At 51.2% G+C, this 21,689-nt stretch overlaps 1 protein-coding gene across 1 annotated transcript; it reads left to right on the forward strand.

Moving 5' to 3' along the window:
• The first annotated feature begins 4,351 nt into the window (after window positions 1–4,351).
• Window positions 4,352–6,976, forward strand: HAND1 (heart and neural crest derivatives expressed 1). The gene is made up of 2 exons (XM_073358117.1): window positions 4,352–4,843; window positions 6,875–6,976. The coding sequence occupies exons 1-2, from the start codon at window positions 4,352–4,354 to the stop codon at window positions 6,974–6,976; spliced, it is 594 nt and encodes a 197-aa protein (XP_073214218.1).
• The last annotated feature ends 14,713 nt before the right edge of the window (window positions 6,977–21,689 follow it).

Below are 21,689 nucleotides of genomic sequence, written 5' to 3' on the forward strand. Positions count from 1 at the left end.
CGGGAGCTGTGATTGAAATAAGTCAAATAAAATTTGTCATCTTTAAAATGTAAAAAGACATTAATGGTCTGTTAGGTCGGATGATTAATAGAAGCGCCTGAAAACAACCCTAAAACACTTCCACCCTCAACGAGAAGATTAATCATTGGAAAAGGTATTTAATCGTTAACATACCCCTCTGCCCGAACGCTTTAGCAAAGCAGCGGGCTCGGCGGGCTTTGCAGAGTAACGGTTTTTCCCCTCGCCTAGGTCTGATTGCAAACACACACAAATGCAGCGCACAGATGTGTGTGTTTAGCTACACGTCGACACACAGCTAGACACCGTACATTTCTGTGCGCACACACACCGAAATACACACTCTGGAGGTTGACAGAGAACGGAACAACACAGCCATGGTTATGATACCTATATTATATGGAATAGCGCACGCATTTGCAGCGTATTCGTTCGTTAAATTTTAGACGAGGTCTGGAAGAAGCAGCGCGCAATATACAGCAGAAGCCAATTAATGACTAATTACGGTTACATTTTGCCCTTTGATTTCACAGCAGTTTCTGGAAGCCGCGAAGGATTTCGTTGTGGTTGGTCTCATTTACAACGGTGTAAATCCGGAGCAAGCCCCTTGCCTCCAGTTGGGTCACTCCGGATTTAGACGGGGGTGTAAATGCAATCGGAATCTCGGAACGGGCACGTCTTGCTGTCCATTCCCTGTGCTCTCTGTGGATCCCCGGGCCCCTGGCTACCGCGGGACAATACCCCGGGCAGCCCCCTTACTGCACTATTTTCAGCTACTCAAACTGGAGACCGTGAACCCAGGGTGCCCATGGGGGCAGCTCCTTAGCCACCCGGCCCCGAGCGCCCAGTTCCAGCCCAGGTTTCACAGCGTTGCCAATTGATGCCACTCGCGCCTTGGTCCAAGGGGCTCCACGGAGCCCCGGCATGTCGGGGGCTGACTAGTCCCACGGCGAGGCAGATCCACCGCGCGCAGGGACCCGGGTGTGCTCGGCTGGGGCAGGCGGGGCCGGGACTGGGCCTGCGCTTCCCCAGCCCACCTCGGGAAAGTGCGCAGCAAGGGAGAGTGTGAGGGTTGGAGGGGGGGAATATTTCAGGGCCCGATCCTGTGCTCTGACCCAAGAACCCCAATCCCATGGAGCTGCAGGATTTGGGCCCTCACCCCTCTCCAAACAGGCGGCAGGGCTGTTTTTTCCAGCCTCTGCGGGGCCATCCACCAGCGCCCCTCGGACTGCTGCAGCTCGCCTCCCGCTGAGATTCTCCAGAACGCTGGACAACAGGCCAGCAGCCACCCAAAGGAAAGGGCCGAGCCAGGGCTGCTCTGCCCAGGCCAGTACACCGGCGCAGGGGCCAGTAGCCGCCCAGAATCCGGATTTAGAGCTGCTGGCCAGGAGGATCCAAGGGGACAGAAATGCACCCAATCGAACGAGCGGTAATACAAAATGCAATCCGATTTATGGTCACAATATCACCGGCGGCGTTGCATAATGCACAGATCAGCCCTGCCACCCCCGAGAGGTGTATGCGGGGGTCTGAGCGCAGATCTACCCCCGAGGGTAATTACAGCGCAGAACCTGCCCATTCTAATTGCTTGTGGACTCTAGTTCCTTGACCACAGTCATTCACGCGTGTCATTGTCCCGCGAGGGAGCTGGGGACATCCCCCCTCATGCGTTCACAGATCACACCAGTGCACACAAGCCCGCACCTGAGTCACACATTCTTAAGCCATGACTGTAACAGTGCCCAGATGTTCAGCATCATTAAATGATTACCCCGCGCGCTGCCCCACAGGAGGGGCCCTGATCAGCCCTTTCCCCTTAGCCCAGCGCAGGGTGCTGGCTGCGCCCCAGGGATCTGCGGGCAGGGACTGGCCTTGGGGCCATTCGGAGCGGGGGGTTCGCCTGCCCAAAGCGAGCCGGCTAGGAGCAGGAAGCGGGTGGGGGCACTCGTTTGGAAATGCCCGGCTTTAGGGCCAGGTGCTAGATCCATGCAGGCCCGGAGCTGTGGTCCTTGCTCGGGCAACGTTCCCACTAATCCCATCCCACCCTGGTGCGAGCCCAGGCGGACGAAGCCCCGCAGGTCTGGGCCCGAAGGGAGCCTCCCACCCCCAGGCGGGCTCCCGCTGCCCAGCGTACACGGCGGTTCCTTGGCCTCCCAGATTTCAGCCTCTTTGCAATCCTACCAAGGCTCGGCCTCCAAACCAGGGGCGGACCGAGCTTAAGAGAGCCCAGAAGTTCTGCCCTAAGAGGGGGGCTGGCTGGGGCCCGGTTCGATGCCCACCGTCCCACCCTGCGCTTTCAGGGGCCTGGACTTTAGGGGAACCTACCGAGTCCAGTAGGTCCCATTTCTGCAGGCGGCGAATCGCTCCTCCAGGAGCGGGACCCGGACGCACATTGGGAGCTGGGGAAGGGGGACTCCCCCTTGTCCAGCTCTGCTGCCGGGAAACACGGCCACGCCAACCTGCCGGGCCCCGCCGCCTGGATTCACCCCCATCGCTCCGACCCGCAGGGTCCCCACAGGCTGGGGCAGAGACGGGAGAGGAAACCCGCCCTTGATCCTCGGGGCTTTCACTGACTCGCTTTCAAACGGGTCCCTGCCGATCTCTCCAGTCCGATTCAGCCCGTTCCCAGCTCGCCCCGAACCGCTCGGTTTAGTCCCGCTGCGGGAGAACCGGGCCGAGCCGGGCTGCATTACCCGTGTGTAGGCGCGGCGGTAGATTTCCCTCGGGCTGAGGCCCCCGGGGAAGGGGAAGGCGGACACTCCTGTGGTGCCCATGTAGTGCCCCCCCCTGCGCCCCTTTCCGAGCCTCGATTCAAGGCCACTTGCCTCGCAACTTTTTGCTTTTGTTATTATTTTTTTTTTTTGCATATTCGGCAATTTTCAGGGGCGCAGGATCAGCTGCAAGGCTGGGGTGCCGGGAGACCGGGGGTGCTGAACCGCCTGCCCTGATGTGGGGAAAGCTACGGTCACTCGCCCAAACTGCTGGCACAATTGAATCCCGGGACCATTTGGGGCCAGGCTGAAGAGCAGGAACAAATCCCACTCGTTTCAGCAGCAAAAGGAAAAGAAACCGTTCGGAATCAAACAGGGACCGAGCAAAGGCCAAGGCAGCTTCAGGGGCGGATCAGACTCCACTTCTCGGCGCTCCTAATTAAAAATCCAAACCATTAGGTTACCTGCTCAGAAAGGGGGTAATATTTGAGATTTCAATTAAAATACACCACAAAGCAGGAAATCTGACTGTCAGCTCGATAAATCTGATGTTTCAACGCATCAGAAGCTCTAAAGAGGAAGCGCCTGGTTTTCCCCGTAGACTTCGTTTCTCTGATCGTTCAGAGCTTTTGCGTTTACACGTGAACCCATGCACTTGAGTTCTCTACACGCCGCTTTGCCCTGTGTATCGCGGGGCTTTCTAAGCAGCCCCCTTCGCTTTTCTTAAGCGACGCAAACACTGGACAATATGTGTCCTTGAAATAAAAAAATCCCGCGGCAGATCTGCGTATCCCCAGCCCCGGTTGCAACACATCGCGAGGGATGATTGGGCTGGAATACCAGGGCGCTCACCCCGGGCGGTGTCGCTCCGGCAGAGCCCCCACCGCGTAAGCTTTCTTATCACCTGGCCCATTGGGGACTAGAATTATGAAACCGTTCAGACCCATCGCTCTCGGTTTGCCTTTTCCCCTCTAGTTCAGCAATTCTTTCCTCGCCAGCAAACAACCCCCGGGAAGCGGGTCTCCTGGCTGGGCCGGGAGCGCAGTGGCTTTGTATGATTTCCATGATTGCCTTTTTTATTGCTCCGAGTCCGTGTTTGAAACCGAACCCGGTTTAGTGGCGGGAGCAAACAGAAAGGTGTGATAAAAGTGGTGCCCAAATAAACTCAGCCTGGCAAAGCAAACAGCTCAGGGGCACGTCTCCCTCCTCCCCCTTCTGCAACGGACCCTCCCCTTTCCATTGGCTCTGCGGAAAGTTTGACATCAAAGCCCCCTTCCCTATATAAAGGCAGAGCTGGGAGGCTGCAGAAGGGTTAAAAAATCACCCCCCCTCTCCCCCACACACACCCCTTTTCCCCGCCAGCGGAGCTGGGTGCCGAGGACAGACGTCCCAGCAGAGAATTTGCTAAGGAGCCGTTCCAGGGCTGGCTTCCCCGGCCTGGAGGAGCGTCTGAGCTGCGGAGAGTCGCCCAGGCTCGAGGGAGCGCAGCCAGGAAGCTGCCCCGTCCGGCCCAGGGGGTGCTGGAGCAAGGGATGGCTCAGGCTGCCTAGGCGAGCCCAGGGCAGGGCAGATCTCTCCAGCCGGGCTCTTTCTGCGGGACAGCTCAGCGCCTCGGGCAGACCATGAACCTGGTGGGGAGCTACCAGCACCATCTGCTCCACGAGCCCTTCCTCTTCAGCCCGGCCTCCAGGTGCCACCCGGAGCGCTCCTACTTCCAGAGCTGGGTGCTCAACCCGGCCGAGGTGTCCCCCGACCTCTCCGGGCAGCCCTGCTCCTACCCCAGCGCCGAGTTCGGGGCCCCGGGGCCCGGCCACGGGCCCAGCCGGCTGGAGGCGCTGAGCGGCCGGCTGGGCCGGCGGAAAGGCGTGGGCCCCAAGAAGGAGCGCCGGCGGACCGAGAGCATCAACAGCGCCTTCGCCGAGCTGCGGGAGTGCATCCCCAACGTGCCGGCCGACACCAAGCTCTCCAAGATCAAGACCCTGCGCCTGGCCACCAGCTACATCGCCTACCTGATGGAGGTGCTGGCCAAGGACAGCCAGGCCGGGGAGACCGAGGGCTTCAAGGCGGAGCTCAAGAAAACCGACAGCCGGGAGACCAAGCGGAAAAGGGAGCCGGTAAGGCCGAGGTGGGAGCCGGGCTTGGCGAGGGGCGGCAGGGGAGGAAACCTGCAAGCCTTTGTTGCTTTAAGCTCTCTAGGGCAGTGCCCCAGAGAGGTGCCCAGGGCAGTGCCTGGGACGCCCCGGTGCATGGGTGGCTTGTGCCGCCTTGGCTGGGTTAGTCCGCATGGGACCTTAGCTACCCTGCACGGGGGGCTGGTTCCCCGGAGCCGTCCCGTTGGTTAGAGGGCAGCGAGCTTCCTGCCGGCCGGGCCTGTTGGTTGCCCCAGCCGGGGGAGCCCAGCGCTTTGCGAGCTCGCCCGGCACAGGGATGCGGCACGTAGCGTGATTTCCCGCGGATCTACGCCCGGCCACACAGCGGGCAGCGGATAAATGTTCCCGCAGCCTGACTGCTGGTGATGCGCCAGTATTTAGATGTTGCGGGGAATGTTAGATGGCACCGAGGATGCTGCTAGAAGCGATCTACACGCTGGGGTTTTATTCTGCGGACCGGAGCCCGGGTTTATCTTCACCAGAGCCCATGGAAGGGGGGCTCCGTGTGGCGATTTCCCCCTGCTGTCTAAACGGTCCCTATTTAATCCGGCTTCAACCGTGCGCACCTTTCCTAAGGGGGAGGCGGGCTCGCGGGAAGCTTTTAGACGTTGCAAATGGAAAATCCCCCCGAGCCGCCAGGCCCGGCTTTAGTTCGGGCTATTTGAGAAAGTGGGGGAGAGCGTGGAGTCGATGGGCAAGTTTGGCAGAGTCGGCCCCAGCCTTCCCGATGGGCTTCCCGGGACAGTCAGGCTCGGGGCCCTTCCTTCGCTGCAATGTTGGGGGTTTGGGTTTTTGTTAGAAGTCTTTTTTTTTCTGGACGCTGCAAACAAAAATCCCGCGGGTGGTGGGAATCCGAACCCGGCTGGGGACACGCGAGCTTCGCCCAAGAACATTTCCTACCTAGCGAGGGAGAGGGATAGAGGGACACATTCTGCCCCCGTTCCAGGCCCATTGATCGGGGCTCTGACACTAGCCAGGATGTAACTCCCGGTTCATGTTCTAAACACAGTCAGATAAACGCGTCCACACAGCGAATCCCAGCCTCGGGGATGGTACTCCCGTTACAAACTCGATTTGGGGGAATTCCTAGAAAGACCCGCCGCGTTTTCTTTAACCCCAACATCAAGGGCTTGTTTGCTTAAAATTCTGAAATGCTATCTATTCCCGATTTTGAAACAAAAAAGCGAGCACGGGCGACCCTGGTGCCGATCTGCCGCTCACCCGAACCCCGAGAACACCTCTGTGCCGGGTTTTCTACTTCTCATTTGTAGGACCGCTGTGGGTTGTATCAATAATCGAATCCCAAGAAAATTCGCGGATCGATTAAAACAAAACTACATCTAAACTAAACTTGATCCCCGCCTCTTTGGCATGATTATTCCCGACGTACCTCGCTGGTGGGAAAGGGCCGCATTTTGGAGGAAAAGACCAAAAATAGTCCAGCTTCTTAAAACGGAGTTTGTACTTTACCGTGGCCCGAGGAAATAATTTCCTCACCAAACAAAACCTCCAGCACCGTTCCGTTTCCCGTAGGTTGATATTTTTCAAGCGCGACTCCTTGTTTTCAAGCATTAATTCCTCGCATTCAAAGGAATAGAATCGGCTTGGCAATTAAAGCTAATAATGTGTAATTTACTAGAGTCCCGTTGTATTTACCAACAGGAGCGTGGATTTACAATAACGCTGAGTTCACTATTTAGAAAAGCACGCCAAATAAAGGCGAATTTATGGCCCTGCCTCGATATCTAACATTTATAAACAGTAACACAATATACGGTCTTATTTACAGCATTAGACTGAAATATACAAACAGTGTGTACAGTAGAACACAGGCGGTTGGATTTGTTTTGCTTATTAAAATCCTTGCTCGTAAATATTTGGTCTCCCCCCCCCCTTCATCTTTTAAATTTATATTTATTTTTGTTAAGCACTTACCCATGTTTCCTTTTGTGTTTTTTCCCCCCCTTTCCCTTTTGGTTTGGTGTTTTTCTGCAGCCGCCTGAAGTCTACTCTCATTCCTTAGGCCATGGGGAGAAAAAGCTTAAAGGAAGGACTGGCTGGCCGCAGCAGGTCTGGGCTCTGGAATTAAATCAGTGAGAGGAGAGAGACAAATCGAAGACTGAACTCATTTTTAACACAGATTCAGAAGATTCCCCCACCCCAGCCCCCAGCACTCTTCAGACTGGGAATGTAACCCAATCGCTCTTATCATGTGCAATGTTGAAGAAGGAAAAAGGGTTGGAGATGGGGAGAAATCCAGGAGGGGGGAATGTGAAGAACTGGGCAGGAGGAAAAGAACTCGTGAGAAACAGGGTGACTCTAGTGTAAACGAAACACGCTCTGCTTCTTCTAAATGCTCCAGAATTGGAATCGCTTCCCTACCTTATTTTTCCAGTGGCCTTAATTTTCTCCTCGCCGAAGGCGTCCCCTGGTCTCTTTCTCCATAAAAATGAAACGGATGCAATACGGATTCTCAGCAGAAACACAAATAAAACCGGCCGGCAGGATCCTGTTCTCCCTGGGCAATACGGGGCAGATTCTGATCTTGGTGGACATGCAGAGGTACTAAGATCGGGACGCAGCCCTGTGAGGTGAGTAAGGCAGGATCGGGACCTATTGCCAGAGAGAGCTGCTGGAATCGAATGAGCCCTGAACTCTTTTTTCTTTTTTCTTTTTCTTTCTTTCTTTCTTTTTCTTTTTTTTTTTTTTGGGTAACCTTTCAAGTTCATTTATTTTGTAACCAGTGTTTGGTTGGCTCCTGCCCTTCCGCCCAACAGTCTGAGGGAAACACCTTGTTCTTATTTTTGTAACTACAGCCCCCACGTTGTTGAAATATGTTGATGTATTTAAACTACCTAACGCATGTGGGAAGTCTCCGGTGCCGGGTTTTCTACCTCAAATTTGTATGACCACTTGCCGAGAAAACAGGTTCGCCAAGCCAACTATTTATGTGGATTAAAAAAAAAAAAAGAAAAAAAGAAATAAAAGTTTTATGAAAATGGACTTTCCCCCTTTCCGCCAGGCCCCGGTGCCTCCGAGGCCTGCTCCGGCTCGCCAGGGCTGGGGGAGATCGGCCCACCCGCAGAGGCTTTGCCGCTGTGAAACTGACCAGGGCAGAGGCGTTCTCGGAATGGCTAAAACAGGGCGTTTCTTTTAAAAAAAACCGGGTTTCTATAAAATACGAAAAGCAGCAGGGAAATGAGCATTTATCGAGTGACCCCTTTCGGATTGTAATATAGATTTGACGGCCGCTCGGGGTGCGTATATAACAGCTCGGTTCTGGGTCATGTCTCCATGCTGCTGAGCCCTCTAGATCATACTTTGGGCTCTAGATTTAATTAAATCTACAGACCTATATTATTATATGCATATATAGTAACATGTACAAGGACCTTACTAGCAGGGCTGCTGGAACGATCTGTACAGGGGGGGGTGCCGAGAGCCATTGAACCAAACCCTAGAACCTGTATAGGATGGAAACCACTTCAAGCCAAGGGGAACTTCCACACCCCCAGCACCCCTGGTTCCAGCACCTATGCCCACTATTCCCTTTATATTACAGGGGTGCCCGGAAGCATCACTTAGTTTGTGGCTTTTTTGTACTAAGCCCTATACTGATATCTTTGCTATATCCATACAGATATCAACAGAGAGGAGACTGGTAGCTGTATAGATCTGGATACAGTGTATTAGATAGTGGATGTCCCTCCCACACATCTACAGTACATATTCATTTACAAATACATCGTTACTATATATATTGACAGCAGATTCATAGATTTAAGGTCAGAAGTGTCCATTATGACCATCTAGTCTGACCTCCTGCATAACAGAGGCCTAAGCATTGCACCCAAAGATATGTATGTATGTTTTCATTACACTTATGTGTGTGTTTTTATTATATAGGTATCTAAATATTCATACAAAATACCGACATTATATTACCAATATAACTAGATCTATATCTAGAAGTAATATTTATTGTATAGTCCCACATATTATATTGATTTGAATATACATAAAAACTCATATAGACAGCACACTTATTGTGCAGCGTATAGATATGTGGGTATGAACAGCCTCTCTCTGTGTATGTATAGTCATATGCATACACAGATAATTACTGTGGGGAACAAGGGACTTTTCAGAGTCTGAAGAGTTAATCCCCTGTGTTTTATAGGGGTGGAAACTCCATTAGTGTTAATGTGGCAAGTCAAAGGAAACCTTTTTGCTGATTTCAAACGAAACATGGACAAAACCAAATCACTGGCCCCTCCGCTTGTGCAGGGGGATAAATAACCTTCTTTCAGCAAAGCCAAGAGAAGCGAGATCAAAAAGCCGGGCACATTTTAATGAGGAAAAACACCTCTGTAATAACGACTGTGCTGGGACCACAGAGCGCCGGCAGTGTGTGACCCGAAGGGCCGCGCGGCCGTCTGCAAAGGCTGCTGGGACTCTCCACAAAGCCTCTGCTAACGACAAGCACTGAGAAACACCACGATCAGACGGCTCCTGGCGCCCACGCTGCTGCCTAGACCCAGCAGCATGGGGGTGCAGTCCTACGTGTCCCTTCCCGCAGGCAACTGGCCTTTCCCCTTGAATCAGGGCCCTGTGCAGTCCACACACAACCCCCAGATTACTGTGTAATTAGAGGCCTCAGGCCTCTCTCATTACACCAGCTTGACGCTATGTAACCTCATTGATTCCCATGCAGTTATTCCTGATTTACACCAGTGTCAGTAAGAGACGAATCAGCCCCTGCACCTAGTTTGAGACTGTCAAAGCATCAAAAGCTCAAACAGTTTGCCTGGGCATTTTACCCTTTATTTATTTGCTTATTTAGTGGGCTGCCAATCCAAAGGCCTCTGCCCCTTGTGGGAGCTAGCCAGGCCGCTTCCATCCCCCCCAAAAGTGAACATGCGGAATGGGGAACATGACAGAGAAAGATGCTGAGCTCCTCCTTGCAAGGAAAGAGCTGCCTGGGTGCCATTGTTCATCTCTCTCTGGAGATCCTACATCGCTCCCAGAGAGAGCATGCCTTACACTCCGCTCTGGAAGCCAGTCTGAGGGCTGCTCTGATTTTGCCTCCTTGTGCATAAGGGACCCGAGTGCCACTTCTCTGAAGGATACGTGCAACCTGCCCCACCCTATCATACTCACCCAGGCAAGACTCCTGGTGAAGCCCATGGGAGTTTGACCTGGGGAAGAACTGAAGGATTAGGCCCGACAGTGATGGGGTTTCCTGAGCGCGCTTGGGTCCTGATTCAGCTAAGCACTGCTGCATGTGCTTTTAGGCCCATCCCCAACCAGCACAGCACTTAGGCACATGCTTAAGGCCCCCTGATAGACTTCAATGGAACTAAGGTGTGTGCTTAAAGTCAGGCCCATGCTTAAGTGCTGTGCTGAACTGGGGAGGACAGTCAAACCGTGGCGTTAACCCCGAGTGTCCTGCCTAACTTGCTCAGGTGAGAAGTCTTATGGGGGATGACAACACAGCAAAGAAAACCCCATGGCAGCAACTCTCAGAGCCCAGGTCAGCTGGCTCAGGCTCACGCTACGGGGCTAAAAAGAGCCATGTGGACAGACGTTCGGGCTTGAGCTGAAGCCAAGCTCAGACACTCCCCGCCTCATTGGGTCTCAGAGCCCAAGCTCCAGCCCCAGTCTGAACGCCTGCACGGCTATTTTTAGCCCAGTGGCTCAAGCCCAAGTCACTCTGAGACCTGCCGCTGCAGGGTTTTTTGGCTCTGCAGATGTCCTGTTAGCTCACTGGCTTCCCCTCAGAGCCTGCACGGCACCACGGGAGTGAGATTCCTTGTGGGATCTGGAAAAGAAGGAAGTTACCTCTCTGCTTCCATGCGGCACAGACACTACATGCTGTTATGATCCAGGACTCTCCAATGCTGGAGACTAGCTCTCCCCTTCCGGCACTTCGCAGAGGGTGAAATACAAACCCTGGCCCAGGCCATTTTCACAAGCTTAAACCCTGCTTTAGTCACCGATGCTTAGCAAGAGCCTGACGTCGGATTCCCCCCCCTTTCCCCCCCGCCCCTCGTTTTACATGCACGCACATGTGGTGATTGGAGGGCTGTTTCTGAGGCCTAGCTGCGCACACGGGTTTGGGGCCCAATCCTGCATTCCTTGTGTATTCCAAAGTGCCATCCAAATCAATGTCAGTGTGGAGGGGCCTGTGGGAGACAGGACCGCACCCGAGTTATTGGAAGGCTGCTCATGACCAGGAACACCAGGCCAGGTGCGCTTTTGCTCTTGAGAGCTGAGCTGAAAGCAACCTGCTTTCGATTTAAAACTACACCTGTGCTCTGGGGCGCTCAGAGTGGGTTGTGAGAGTTCTTTGGGTTATGTCCCCGGGAGCTGGCCGATTTCAAACTCAGTGTACAGCAAACCCATGGGCTTGTACACTAAAATGCCGCATGGAGGTATCCCCATGGCTGCAGAACAGAGCCATTTACAATCCAATAATCAGGTCCATTTCCACTTCCTCAGTGGTGAGAGAGGGTAAGTGGTTCATAGATTTTAAGGCCAGGAGGAATCATGATGTCCATCTAATTTGACCTTCTGTGTAGCACAGACCAGAGATCCCTGCGTCAAACTCAGCAATCTGTGGTTGAACTAGAGCATAACAGGGAACATCCAGCTACAACAGTACTGATCCTCCAGGCAGGGAGGAGGGGATCACATGGCAGAGAAAAGGGTGCCAGGTGGGGGGCACAGAGAGAAGAAGGGGCCAAGGGACATGGAGGTGGCAGGGGAAACAGGAGGGTATGAGATGTGGGGACCTGCCGAAGGGTACAGAAAAGGCTGCAGGGAAGGACAGAGTCTTTCATCCATATGAAAAAGTTGAAACACTTAAAATATTTTCAATATAACACTTGAAATGCTCAGTTTTCCACCAGGATAAAAGCCAAATCTCATCCCCTCCCATAGTATAAACCCCCCCCCACCGTTTCCCCTCCAAACCTCACACCATTCACCCACATCCACCTGAGTATAACTACCCCCATCAGACCTCAGCCCCAGGGAGAACTACCTCCTGTGCCCCCTTTCCCCCTCACCTGCTGGGCGTAACTACCTCCCTGCCCCCCACCTGCAGATATAACTGCTTCCGCCTTACGCCACACCTCACCCCCTTCACTCCTCCCAGTATAACTGTCCCCACAACCCCTCCACACCTGCTACAGACCTGCTAGGGGTTTTAGGAGGGGAGCCCCACTTTGGCGGGCCTCGTAAATTGCTTGGCTGGGTTTCCTCCTGCAAACCTTGGACACCAGCTTGATTTAAAATGCTGGTGACTCAAGAAAAAAAAAATTGGGAAATTTCCAAACAAACATCTTCATTAGAGAAGAGCTTGGGTTGAAACTGAGTTTCAATGGAGCTCAGATAACTCCCTAAAACCTCCTCCCACCGCTCTAAGGAGTTAAAAGTCTGCAAATGAACAGCTATGGGATCTAAACAGTTTGCCTCTGCCATGTGATCCACCCACGATGCCCCTCCAGCTGAGTAGAAACTTGGCCAAGATCATGAGTGGTGAAGCAAATCACCAGGTGCAACCTCTCACCTAGGTATCGTGTCCACAGGCGGTGGGCTGTATATTTACTAGGGCTGTCAAGTGATTACAAAAAATTAATCGCGATTAGTCGCACTGTTAAACAATAATATCAATTTTCATGAGAAAGAGCTCGCACTACAGGACTTGTATGAGGAGAACTGAAAAATACTGTTTCTTTTGTTTATCATTTTTACAGTGCAAATATTTGTAATGAAAAATAATAATATAAAGTGAGCAGTGTAGACTTTGTATTCTGTGTTGTAATTGAAACCAATAGGTCAGAAAATGTAGAAAAACATTCACAAATATTGAATACATTTCAATTGGCATTCTATCGTTTAACAGTGCAATTAAAACTGCGATGAATCACAATTCATTTTTTTAATCGCGATTAACTGTTTTGAGTTAATCGTGTGAGGTAACTGCCATTAATTGACAGCCCTAATACTTACATATGGCTTCTGAAACACACCACTGGCTGGCCAGTGACATACAGGGGTGTAAGGCAACCTTTTCTCTGAGGGGGTGGGGTTAGAGCTAAAAAACGAATAAAGTAACAGCTGTTACTATTGCTTTCCTGAGTTTTGTGCCATAACTACATTTGTCCACTTTTAATAGAGTGAGATAAAGGAGCTTGTTCCAAACTCAGTGTTTCCTTTGTTAATGTAATCCCAATATTATTAATTATTATTATTATTCCCGCCCCCACCCCCAGCATCTACATCCATGATATAAGAAGTTAGAACAAGGCCAGCCTAACGCTGAGGAAACATGGAAGCCAAGGGGGAGACCTCACTAGTTCTGTAGCTCATCCCGAGTGAGCTGACTCTGCGTTAGTATTATTTATTACTCAGATTACTGAAGTGCCATGGGGTCCTCATTATAGACAAGAGCCACAGCATGCTAGGCCCTGTACAAACAGCATTGTGCAGGCTGGCCTTGCATTACTCTCTCTCATGCGGAATGGACTGACTGGCCTTCAGCAGGGACCTGTCCAGCCCTCTTCAGCCACAGGGAGAGTCACTGTGAAGTGCTACCTTTGAATATGGGCAGTCGAGGAACATAGAGAGAACCTCAGAGGCGCCCTCGCCGCCAAAAGAGCATCTTGTTAGTCTCACCATGTGTTTCACATGACTGCTGGCCCGTTACTGTCCTACGCACAGCAAATGCCTCTAGAGGTGTATGTAAGGAAGACGAGTAGCAGATGCACATTTCATGCATCACCCAGGGACTCATCTCTGCATTCATGGGGCTTGGCTCGTCTATGAATTGTGTCTTCTTTTTCCTTTGCATTCTTCCCCTCTCCTTCTGCAAGCTGCTTGTTGTTGTTCTAGGTATTTATGGACCTGTTTATCTGATCTCAAGGGAGCCTATTCTTATCTCAGAAGCAGCAAGGGAAGGGTTAAACCAGACAGCCCCTAGACAGCATGGAGCCAAATAAAATACCAATCTGACATAAAAAGAAAATACACTCAGGAGTGAAAAAGGTAAATGAAGGCAAAACCTGAAATTACCAGGGAATGTTTTGCATTTCTGAGTGAACCAATTCCATGGCTCCCTCCGAGGGCTGGGCCTGCACAGGGGACACAAGCAAACATGTTTCACTTTCCCCTGGTGTCCTATAGAAACTACAGAACCTACCTTGTCACTGGAGCCAGGGGAAAAACCCAGACCGGTACAGTAATGTGAGCAGCAGCCCTGGGACTGAAGACAGGTCAGCCTGCGACCACGTGGAGTCAGCACACGTGCTCAGTGGACGTGCACTTGAGGAGATCCCATGAACACGAGTAGCAGCTGCCTGCATCAAGGGCACAAGAGCCTGTCAAAGTGAATGAGAAGGATGGATGGACACACACACGTAAAGAGAAAAAACATTCTTTAGAGTGCCACATCAGCTGTGAAAGCCCATCCACCCAGCTGTCCCCACGTTATGATGACAATAGTACAGGATTCTTTTACACAGCACCTAGAGGCTCCAGCTAAGAGCAGGGCTCCACTGTGTTTGGCGCTGATCAAACACACACAGTCCCTGCCCTGAAGAGTCTACAAAACCTAACAGAAAATGTGGGAGGGGAAACTGAGGCACAGAGGGGGGGGGGTGACTTGCTCAAGGTCCTTCAGCAGGCCAGTGGTAGAACTGGGGACTAGAACACCAGGTCCTGAGACTCCCAAGCCAGTGCTCTATCCACTGGACCGCACTGCCTCTCAAAAATGGCATTAATTTTCATTGGCAGCTCAGGGATAGCGGCCAAGGATGGAAAATGCCACAGAGAGCGAGTATCATCTCTGCCCTTGCTGGGGTTCCCAAGCTCTTTATGGGAAAGATTGCATTAATTCAACCCATGCCCTGCTACCTAGTCTGTGGCCCTACACAATCCGACTCCAGAATGGCCAGGCCAGCACAAGACTGTAGGTTCTTAAGGGCAGGCTATTCTGTTGTTCTCTCTTCGTCCAGCACAAGAAAGTCCTGCTCCAAGAGTGGAGCTTTGAGGTGTTACTGCAATAGAAATAAATCAACAACATACATAACAAACGCCCCTCTGGCTCCGGAGTGGGACTGGATCTGCAAAGCTGGGGCCCAGGCTGCACTGTTCCAGCCTGGGGAGGTCTCAGGGCCAGGCTATCTGGGTGTAGAGGACTCTCAGACTCCCCCTCTTTGGGGAAATTGATCCGATGACTAGAGGCAAAGGCAAATTCAGAGACAGCATCCTCTCCCCAGGCCTGAGCCAAGAGGGAATGGGAAGGTGGATCCCTGGCCAGATAGGTTTGGGGTCCCTGGCACTGCCCCCCTTCCTAACAGCCCTTGTTTACCTTCTCTTAAGGAAGTGCCTGACAGTTCTTGTCATTTAAGGTGGCCCCAGCCCTGTGGATCGCTCCTTCGGGGAGGGTAATTGGGCCACAATTTGTTTTCGATGTCAAGATGGCGTCAAAGATAAGACAAAAATCTCTAGGTTTTGGGGCTAAAGAGACAGGAGAAATCCTGACCTAGGGCTGACCTCAGAGTAATGGCCACAAACCCCAGCGAGTAACACTGCAGGTGAAAGATTTACTGCCAGGGGAGACTTTTGATCCCGTCCCAGAACTCAGAGCCCCTCAGTCCTCCTGCTAGCTCCCAAATCAAACTAGTCTCCCATGCACCATCTCCAGAGGTAACCCTGCCTCTCATCTCTTTCCCCTCCCAAAGACCTGCACCCCTACACTCCAAACCAGTGTGCCCTCCCTGTGCACCCCAGTCAGACCCCTGCATAGCCAGGGCTTTTACCTGTGCATTGCAGAACTTCCTCCTCCACCCCTGCAAATTGCCCTAGGCTGGTACATTGGCGGGGTTGGGAGACCTGGAAAAGAAAAGTTAGCTAGGTCAATCCTTAGGACTGTCCTTCAGGCCATGAGGACTTTATGCTCTATAAAGACACCACAGTGGCAAGTCACTTGGTGTTTGGTATTTTTCTTAAAGCCCCAGCTCCAGGAGTCATGTGAGAACATCAGGTTCCATTAAGAAAAGGGCAAGCTTCCTCCTCCTGGAGAGAAAGCTGGAAAATAAGAGCTCACAAGACTCAGACAGCAGGGGGCAAAGATCCAACATTTATTTTAAAAAATATCCTGATTTTTCAATGCTTGAGGTTGGCTATGTGCATCTTCAGCCACACCCAGTTAGGGCTTTAAATACAGATGTGAATTCATATTACTCAGGGAAGCATCTGCAGGACAGAGGAAATAAAACAGCACTTAAATCCCAGGGGCAGGGTATGTGTGTGTGTGTCTCACTCTCACTCCTGGATTCCAAAGACCATTTTCTGAAGTGATCAGACAAACTCCTCTTTAGCTCCATGGCCATTTGAGAGGAAACCCCTCCACCCAGGCAGAGCTGCCGCAGCACCAGGATCTGGCAGAGCCCTAGGCTGTCTGGGCTTTGTTGAGCAGAGGTCTTGTTTGCAAGCTGCACAATAAATGTTTTGTGTTCATCTTGAATCAAAGCTCCCTGCCCTGGCAGCTGGGAACGTCCCCCGTAGAACTTTATAGCAATGACTGGTCCACAGAAGGCAGCTCCCCAGGAGCTCAGAGGTTAGAGCCCCAGTAATGCAACGAGAAACAAGCATTCTGCGTGTGGTGTGCAGACATCGCTTCGCGCTTAAGGCGTTTGTATGAGCTCTGCTTTATTTTGTGTCAGGTTCCAACCTGACGTGCCCCACCCAGACTCTGTCTGGGGTGCTCAGCCCTTGAAGGCACAGTCCCCAATACCACAAGTGAGTAAGTTGCCTCAGAGGCAAGAGTCGGCCTCTCAGTAGCAAATGAGAGATGACAGGTAGGGTGGGGCTAGGCCACGAAGCCTTCTGAAAGCTTTTGTTTGATGTGATAAAGAAAGGGGAGCCATTGGAGGGATTGAAAGAAAGGGACGACAGGGTCAAAAAAATGGGCTAGAATTTATCCCTATTTTACAGGTGGGGAAACCAAGACACAAAGAAGGGAAGGGACTTGCCTAAGATCACACAGGGAGTCAGTGGCAAGGCCAGGGATAGAACCCAGGAGTCCTGGTTTCTATTGATGCACCTTTAACCACTAGCACCCATTTCCTTTTCTGAGGTTGAAATTGGCAACCCTCTTCTACAGACACAATCACGCTGACATACACCCACCTTGCGCATGCTGGCATCACCAAACTCCTGCAATGCAGCGAATACAATCGTAGGACCTTAGCATGGGCAATGCGGCTCATTTCCAGTCTTGCATTACACACGTAGCTTCAGGGTTTTTAATAACTATATAGATCATGTGGCAGTGGACGTGTGTGTACAACACAGAGTTGGGAAAGGAGATACACTAAAGAGCTCTGGAGAAACATGAATACCTCCAACACACAGCGTGTCATGCGCAAGTATTTGCACACCAATGTTGTTAGAAATCGATTTTTCTTTTCCTGCAACGAAGCCCCTCCATTGTTTTCTCTCACATCTCAGTACGTTCCTCTGGTTAAGCCGTAGCATGGATGTAAGAGCAGGCGCATTGTTTTCTATACATCACCCATGTTTAGGTTACAGGACAGGAGAAATTGGACATGCATCTCGTGAGCTGGGAACACTCTGGCTGCTAGTCTGCTCAGTAGTTTAAACAGCCCTGATGGATGCTGCAGAGCTCAGGACATCCTGACAGAGGTGCTGCAAAACTGTAGCTCTTTGCTGTCCTGGAGTCTGCATGTGTCTGGACAGACCTGGATCTCATTGTTTGTTCAGCGCTAAACAGCAACAAAGGGATGGGTTCTGCTGCAGAAACTGGAGGGACAGACCCCAAGAGACCTGCAATTCCAACTGACAAGCAAGACAATCCAGGCCTAAAATGGACTGGAAGCTGGGAATGAAGCATGGAGTGAGGTTATTATTTATTCTAGTTGCAAGTGTGATGGTATATTTACTGAAGTGGGTTAACGCCGGGACCTGCAAAGTGAAAACGTGCTTATGCCTGTCTGAGTCTTTGTGAGGGATACAGAGACCTGGAAGGTTATTTGTCTTAAAGGTTTCTTTTTTTTTTTTAATTGCATTTTAATTTTGGGAATTCAGTTCTTGGCCACCCTGGAAGACTCCATGGTGACCAGAGAGCTAGTGGAATTAAGGCATCGCTGGTGGCTGAAAGCTGAGGTCTGAGCGGTGAAAGGGAATTTGAAGCTGCAGCTACCCTGCTAACACCTTCCATGACACTTGGTTTGCCAGCTGTTAGCAGCTGTAGTGTTCTGAACAGGTTGATTTAACTGCTGGAGCCCCACTGCTTTCACCAAAGCTGACAACCAGTGAAGCTACAGCAGGGGTGGATTACAGGTCTCATGGTGTCAGTGCAGATGTCAGACTCTTTTGACTGTATTTGTGGACACACATTTTGCTCAAATGCCTAAAGAATCCTGCGGAGAAAGGAGGCTCGTGTTAAGTGGCAGGTTTCCTAGCCCCCACTGCGACACCCAGTATGTCTTCCAGCAAAGAACCAGCCTGGAGATTTCTAAGGCAAAAAACCAGGCCTCTTTTCGGCTTTCTTCGTATGCAGCAGAAAGATGCCCAAAAGGGCTGTTTAAAAAGTCCTTTGCCAGCCACTTCTAACAGCAAAAAGGTGTGTTATCGAAGGACTGGAATGAAGGGTGGGGAAGCTGGTGGCACAAGGGGTGGGAAGAACTCCCAGGTAGCACGGAGAAAGGTGGGAAGATGAACAAAAGTTTCCAGAAGGGATTTACAGAAGGGTAGCTAACAAGGAAGGGATCCAGTTGTCCCATCACAATAAGGCCTCACCTCTGGGGGTTAGCGATTTGCTATGACTGGCAAGGGAGTTTTGCATCTTGCCCTTTTCCTCCATAGATCTCAAAGCACTTGACGGTGTTACAGATGGGAAAACAGGCACAGAGAGGAGAAGTGGCATGCCCCGGGTCACCCAGCTGGTCAGTGGCAGAGGCAGGACTAGACTGCAGGTCTCTGAAATGCTAGTCCAATGCCCTCTGCATCTTAGGGAGTTTAATCCTAGTAGCAGTAATAGAAACGCCAGTTTGAAATTTCATTAGGCAGGTAGGATTTTTAGCCGAATGAGCATACCCAGCTGCTGGTCCTCCGGCACAAACCAACAGTGACCAGGAAAGATTTTTAACGGAGCCTCCTGGAGTTTCCACTTGGGCTAATAGACTCTGCAGAGTGAGTGGCCCTCCTCCCTTAATAGCAAAGCAGAGCTGGGAAGTTACTTCTTGCCAGGCCAGTTTCTCCCCCAGCCCAAATGCAGAGGGTGGCTGGGGTGCATGAATGCTCACTGCTGGGCACGCAGTGTTGGGCAGTGCTGGCTCCACTACATTCTCCTGCCTTCCCCTTCCACCCCCCACAGGTGCCCTATGGGTCGGGGGAGGGCTGGGCCTTGGCAGTGCCTGACAGCCGTAATGTGTACTTTGGAAAGCAGCACCAAGCGGGGGTCGGGGTTGCTCAGGGCTCACTGCCAGGGTGATGGGCTGTTGGCTTCCTTCCCTCTGGACAGGCAAATCAGTTGGTAAAACTCAGACTCCAAAGTGAATTTATGAGCAAGCTGGCTGCAAGAGCTTTGGACACAGCCCACCTCTTTCCAACCCCCCACCCCATTAATTATGGGCTGGCTGGGCAAAGGGGTCAAGACAAAGAGGATACCCGGATGACTTTCATGAACACTGCCCATTTGAACCCGCTCCGGGGTTTGTTACTCCATGTTCAGGTCCTCAGTGCTGCCCCAATCGCAATGGTACCTGAGCCCCTGATGGCTTACAGGAATCTCTCGGATCATTTGGATCAAAGCCAGACATAGCACATCAAGGGGGAACAGTTGTGGTCTCAACTCAGGGCAACAGAAAGAGCTAACCCATCTCAGACAGTCCCATGGATGCTGCCATAGGATTTAGTGCCCTTTTTGTTTCACATTCCAGCTTTCTTGGAGGGCACATCCTCCATTCGCCTTATGTCTCCTCTTTATACAGGTCCCGTCGATCTACCCCGATTGCCTATGCTGGAAGTTTCATTTCCACCTTGACCCTCTCTGTTTATGCTGCTGCATTGATCACACAAAGCCTCCAGGGACATAGCAGGGGGCACGCCCTGGAAAACAGTTTTCACACAAAGCTATTCTAGGGGTTCTTGTTACTTAGGGAAGAAGCCAATCCTACCTGCTGGGATGATAGAGATACGGTATCCGCTTCAGCTCTTGGACAAGTGAGATTAAGTGCTGGCAGGGCTGGTTAGTCATCACTTATTACATGCGTTGGATAGAAAAATAAAATAAAATAAAACAGCTGAGGCTGTTACTAAATACCCAGCCTGTCTGATAATGGACTGAGTCCATAAAACATAATCCATTAAATTCCCATTTACATTTTCCCCCACTCTGCTGATCTGCCCTTTATAATGGAGAGGCAGAGAGAATCAAAGCCTGGTTTATATCAAACTTTGTGGAAAGGGTGGGGGAAAAGACTCCAGCACGGTGCAGAGTATTGTACATGTTCAATTTCATTCTCAACCCGGCAGTATAAAAAACAACCCCCCTCTTTGTGATATCCACATCCCCTAATACAGCATAATCCCACTTCCCGTATCTGACAAGTACAGCCAGCTCAGAGCGAGGAGCCATCTTTGTGACAGGAATATGGCTCTGGTCCCTAGAACAGCTGTGGATAGTATTCTCTCTCCAAGCAGCAAATGACCTCATCAGCAGTGCAGCTGCAGCTGACTGAGCATTGCCTGCTGAAATCTTGTCATCTGTGTTATTTAGGGAACACTGCCGCCCTATGGTGACAGGGAGGATACAATGAACAGTGGCTCTAAATTTATGTCTAATCCGCTGCTCACTCATGGTTCCAAGCTGGCATGTGAAGAAAACGTGGTGACCCTCTCTAGGTTCTGAACTTTTCCATGTTTCCTTTCAGGGAGTCAGGATGAAGACACACTAATCTGCATGTCTATTATTATTTGTATTACCGTCATGCCTATGAGCCCCAGTCACAGACCAGGGCCTCAGTGTGATAGGCACTGTACAAACAGCCTGTCCCCTAATGACTGCATTATACCATGCTTTACCGCTCGCGCCATTCTTCCACTGGGAGCGTAGCTTCTGTGACTGCAGTGGCTGAAGATCCATTTTTTGCAGATTTTGGAATGTAGATACCACAGCTTAATTTTTAATTAAAAAAATTAAGAAATCCAGTCCCACCATGGCTATGCAGTGTATTGTGCCCACAAGCCCTGGTGAAGAGGAAGGTGATGGGTAATGCTAGACCACGCTCTGAACATTTAGACAGAAATCACAACACTCAGTTCCACGCCTGCTTCTGTCACTGTGACTCTGGGCTTGCAAAACCCATACAGACACACTGCAAGTGTAATTTACCAGGGTGCGTCACACTGGTGCAGTGCATCGACCCTGGGGGTTGTACCAGTGTAATTATGACAATGCAACCAGTCCCTGCGCCACACAAAACCACAGAATAACCAGAGTTTCTGAGTCATGTCAGTCTCTTTCCTCACAAAAAAACCAAGAGTAATCACTACTTCACAGGTAGGTCAGGAGGCTTTGTTAAATAATATTTGTAAAGCACTTCGTATCTCCCAGAGGCTACATGGTGGCTAAGCATTAACAACTCTTCATTGGCTCCACAACTCTGGCCAGTGCTCCCTAGCTGTGGAAAACCCTTTGTCTAGAAAGATGATGGATGCAGCACTAGGACTGGAGGAAGTAAGAGTGAAAGGGGAAGAAAGTTTGATGGGATGAATG

The sequence above is a fragment of the Lepidochelys kempii genome, chromosome 8 (genome assembly GCF_965140285.1).
Source record: "Lepidochelys kempii isolate rLepKem1 chromosome 8, rLepKem1.hap1, whole genome shotgun sequence".
In the NCBI taxonomy this organism is placed as follows: domain Eukaryota; kingdom Metazoa; phylum Chordata; order Testudines; family Cheloniidae; genus Lepidochelys; species Lepidochelys kempii.

Coding starts and splice junctions, on each gene's coding strand:
- HAND1 (XM_073358117.1), top strand. CDS start 4,352: ATGAACCTGGTGGGGAGCTACCAGCACCATCTGCTCCACGAGCCCTTC. Junction 4,844..6,874: donor CCAAGCGGAAAAGGGAGCCG/GTAAGGCCGAGG, acceptor GTTTTTCTGCAG/CCGCCTGAAGTCTACTCTCA.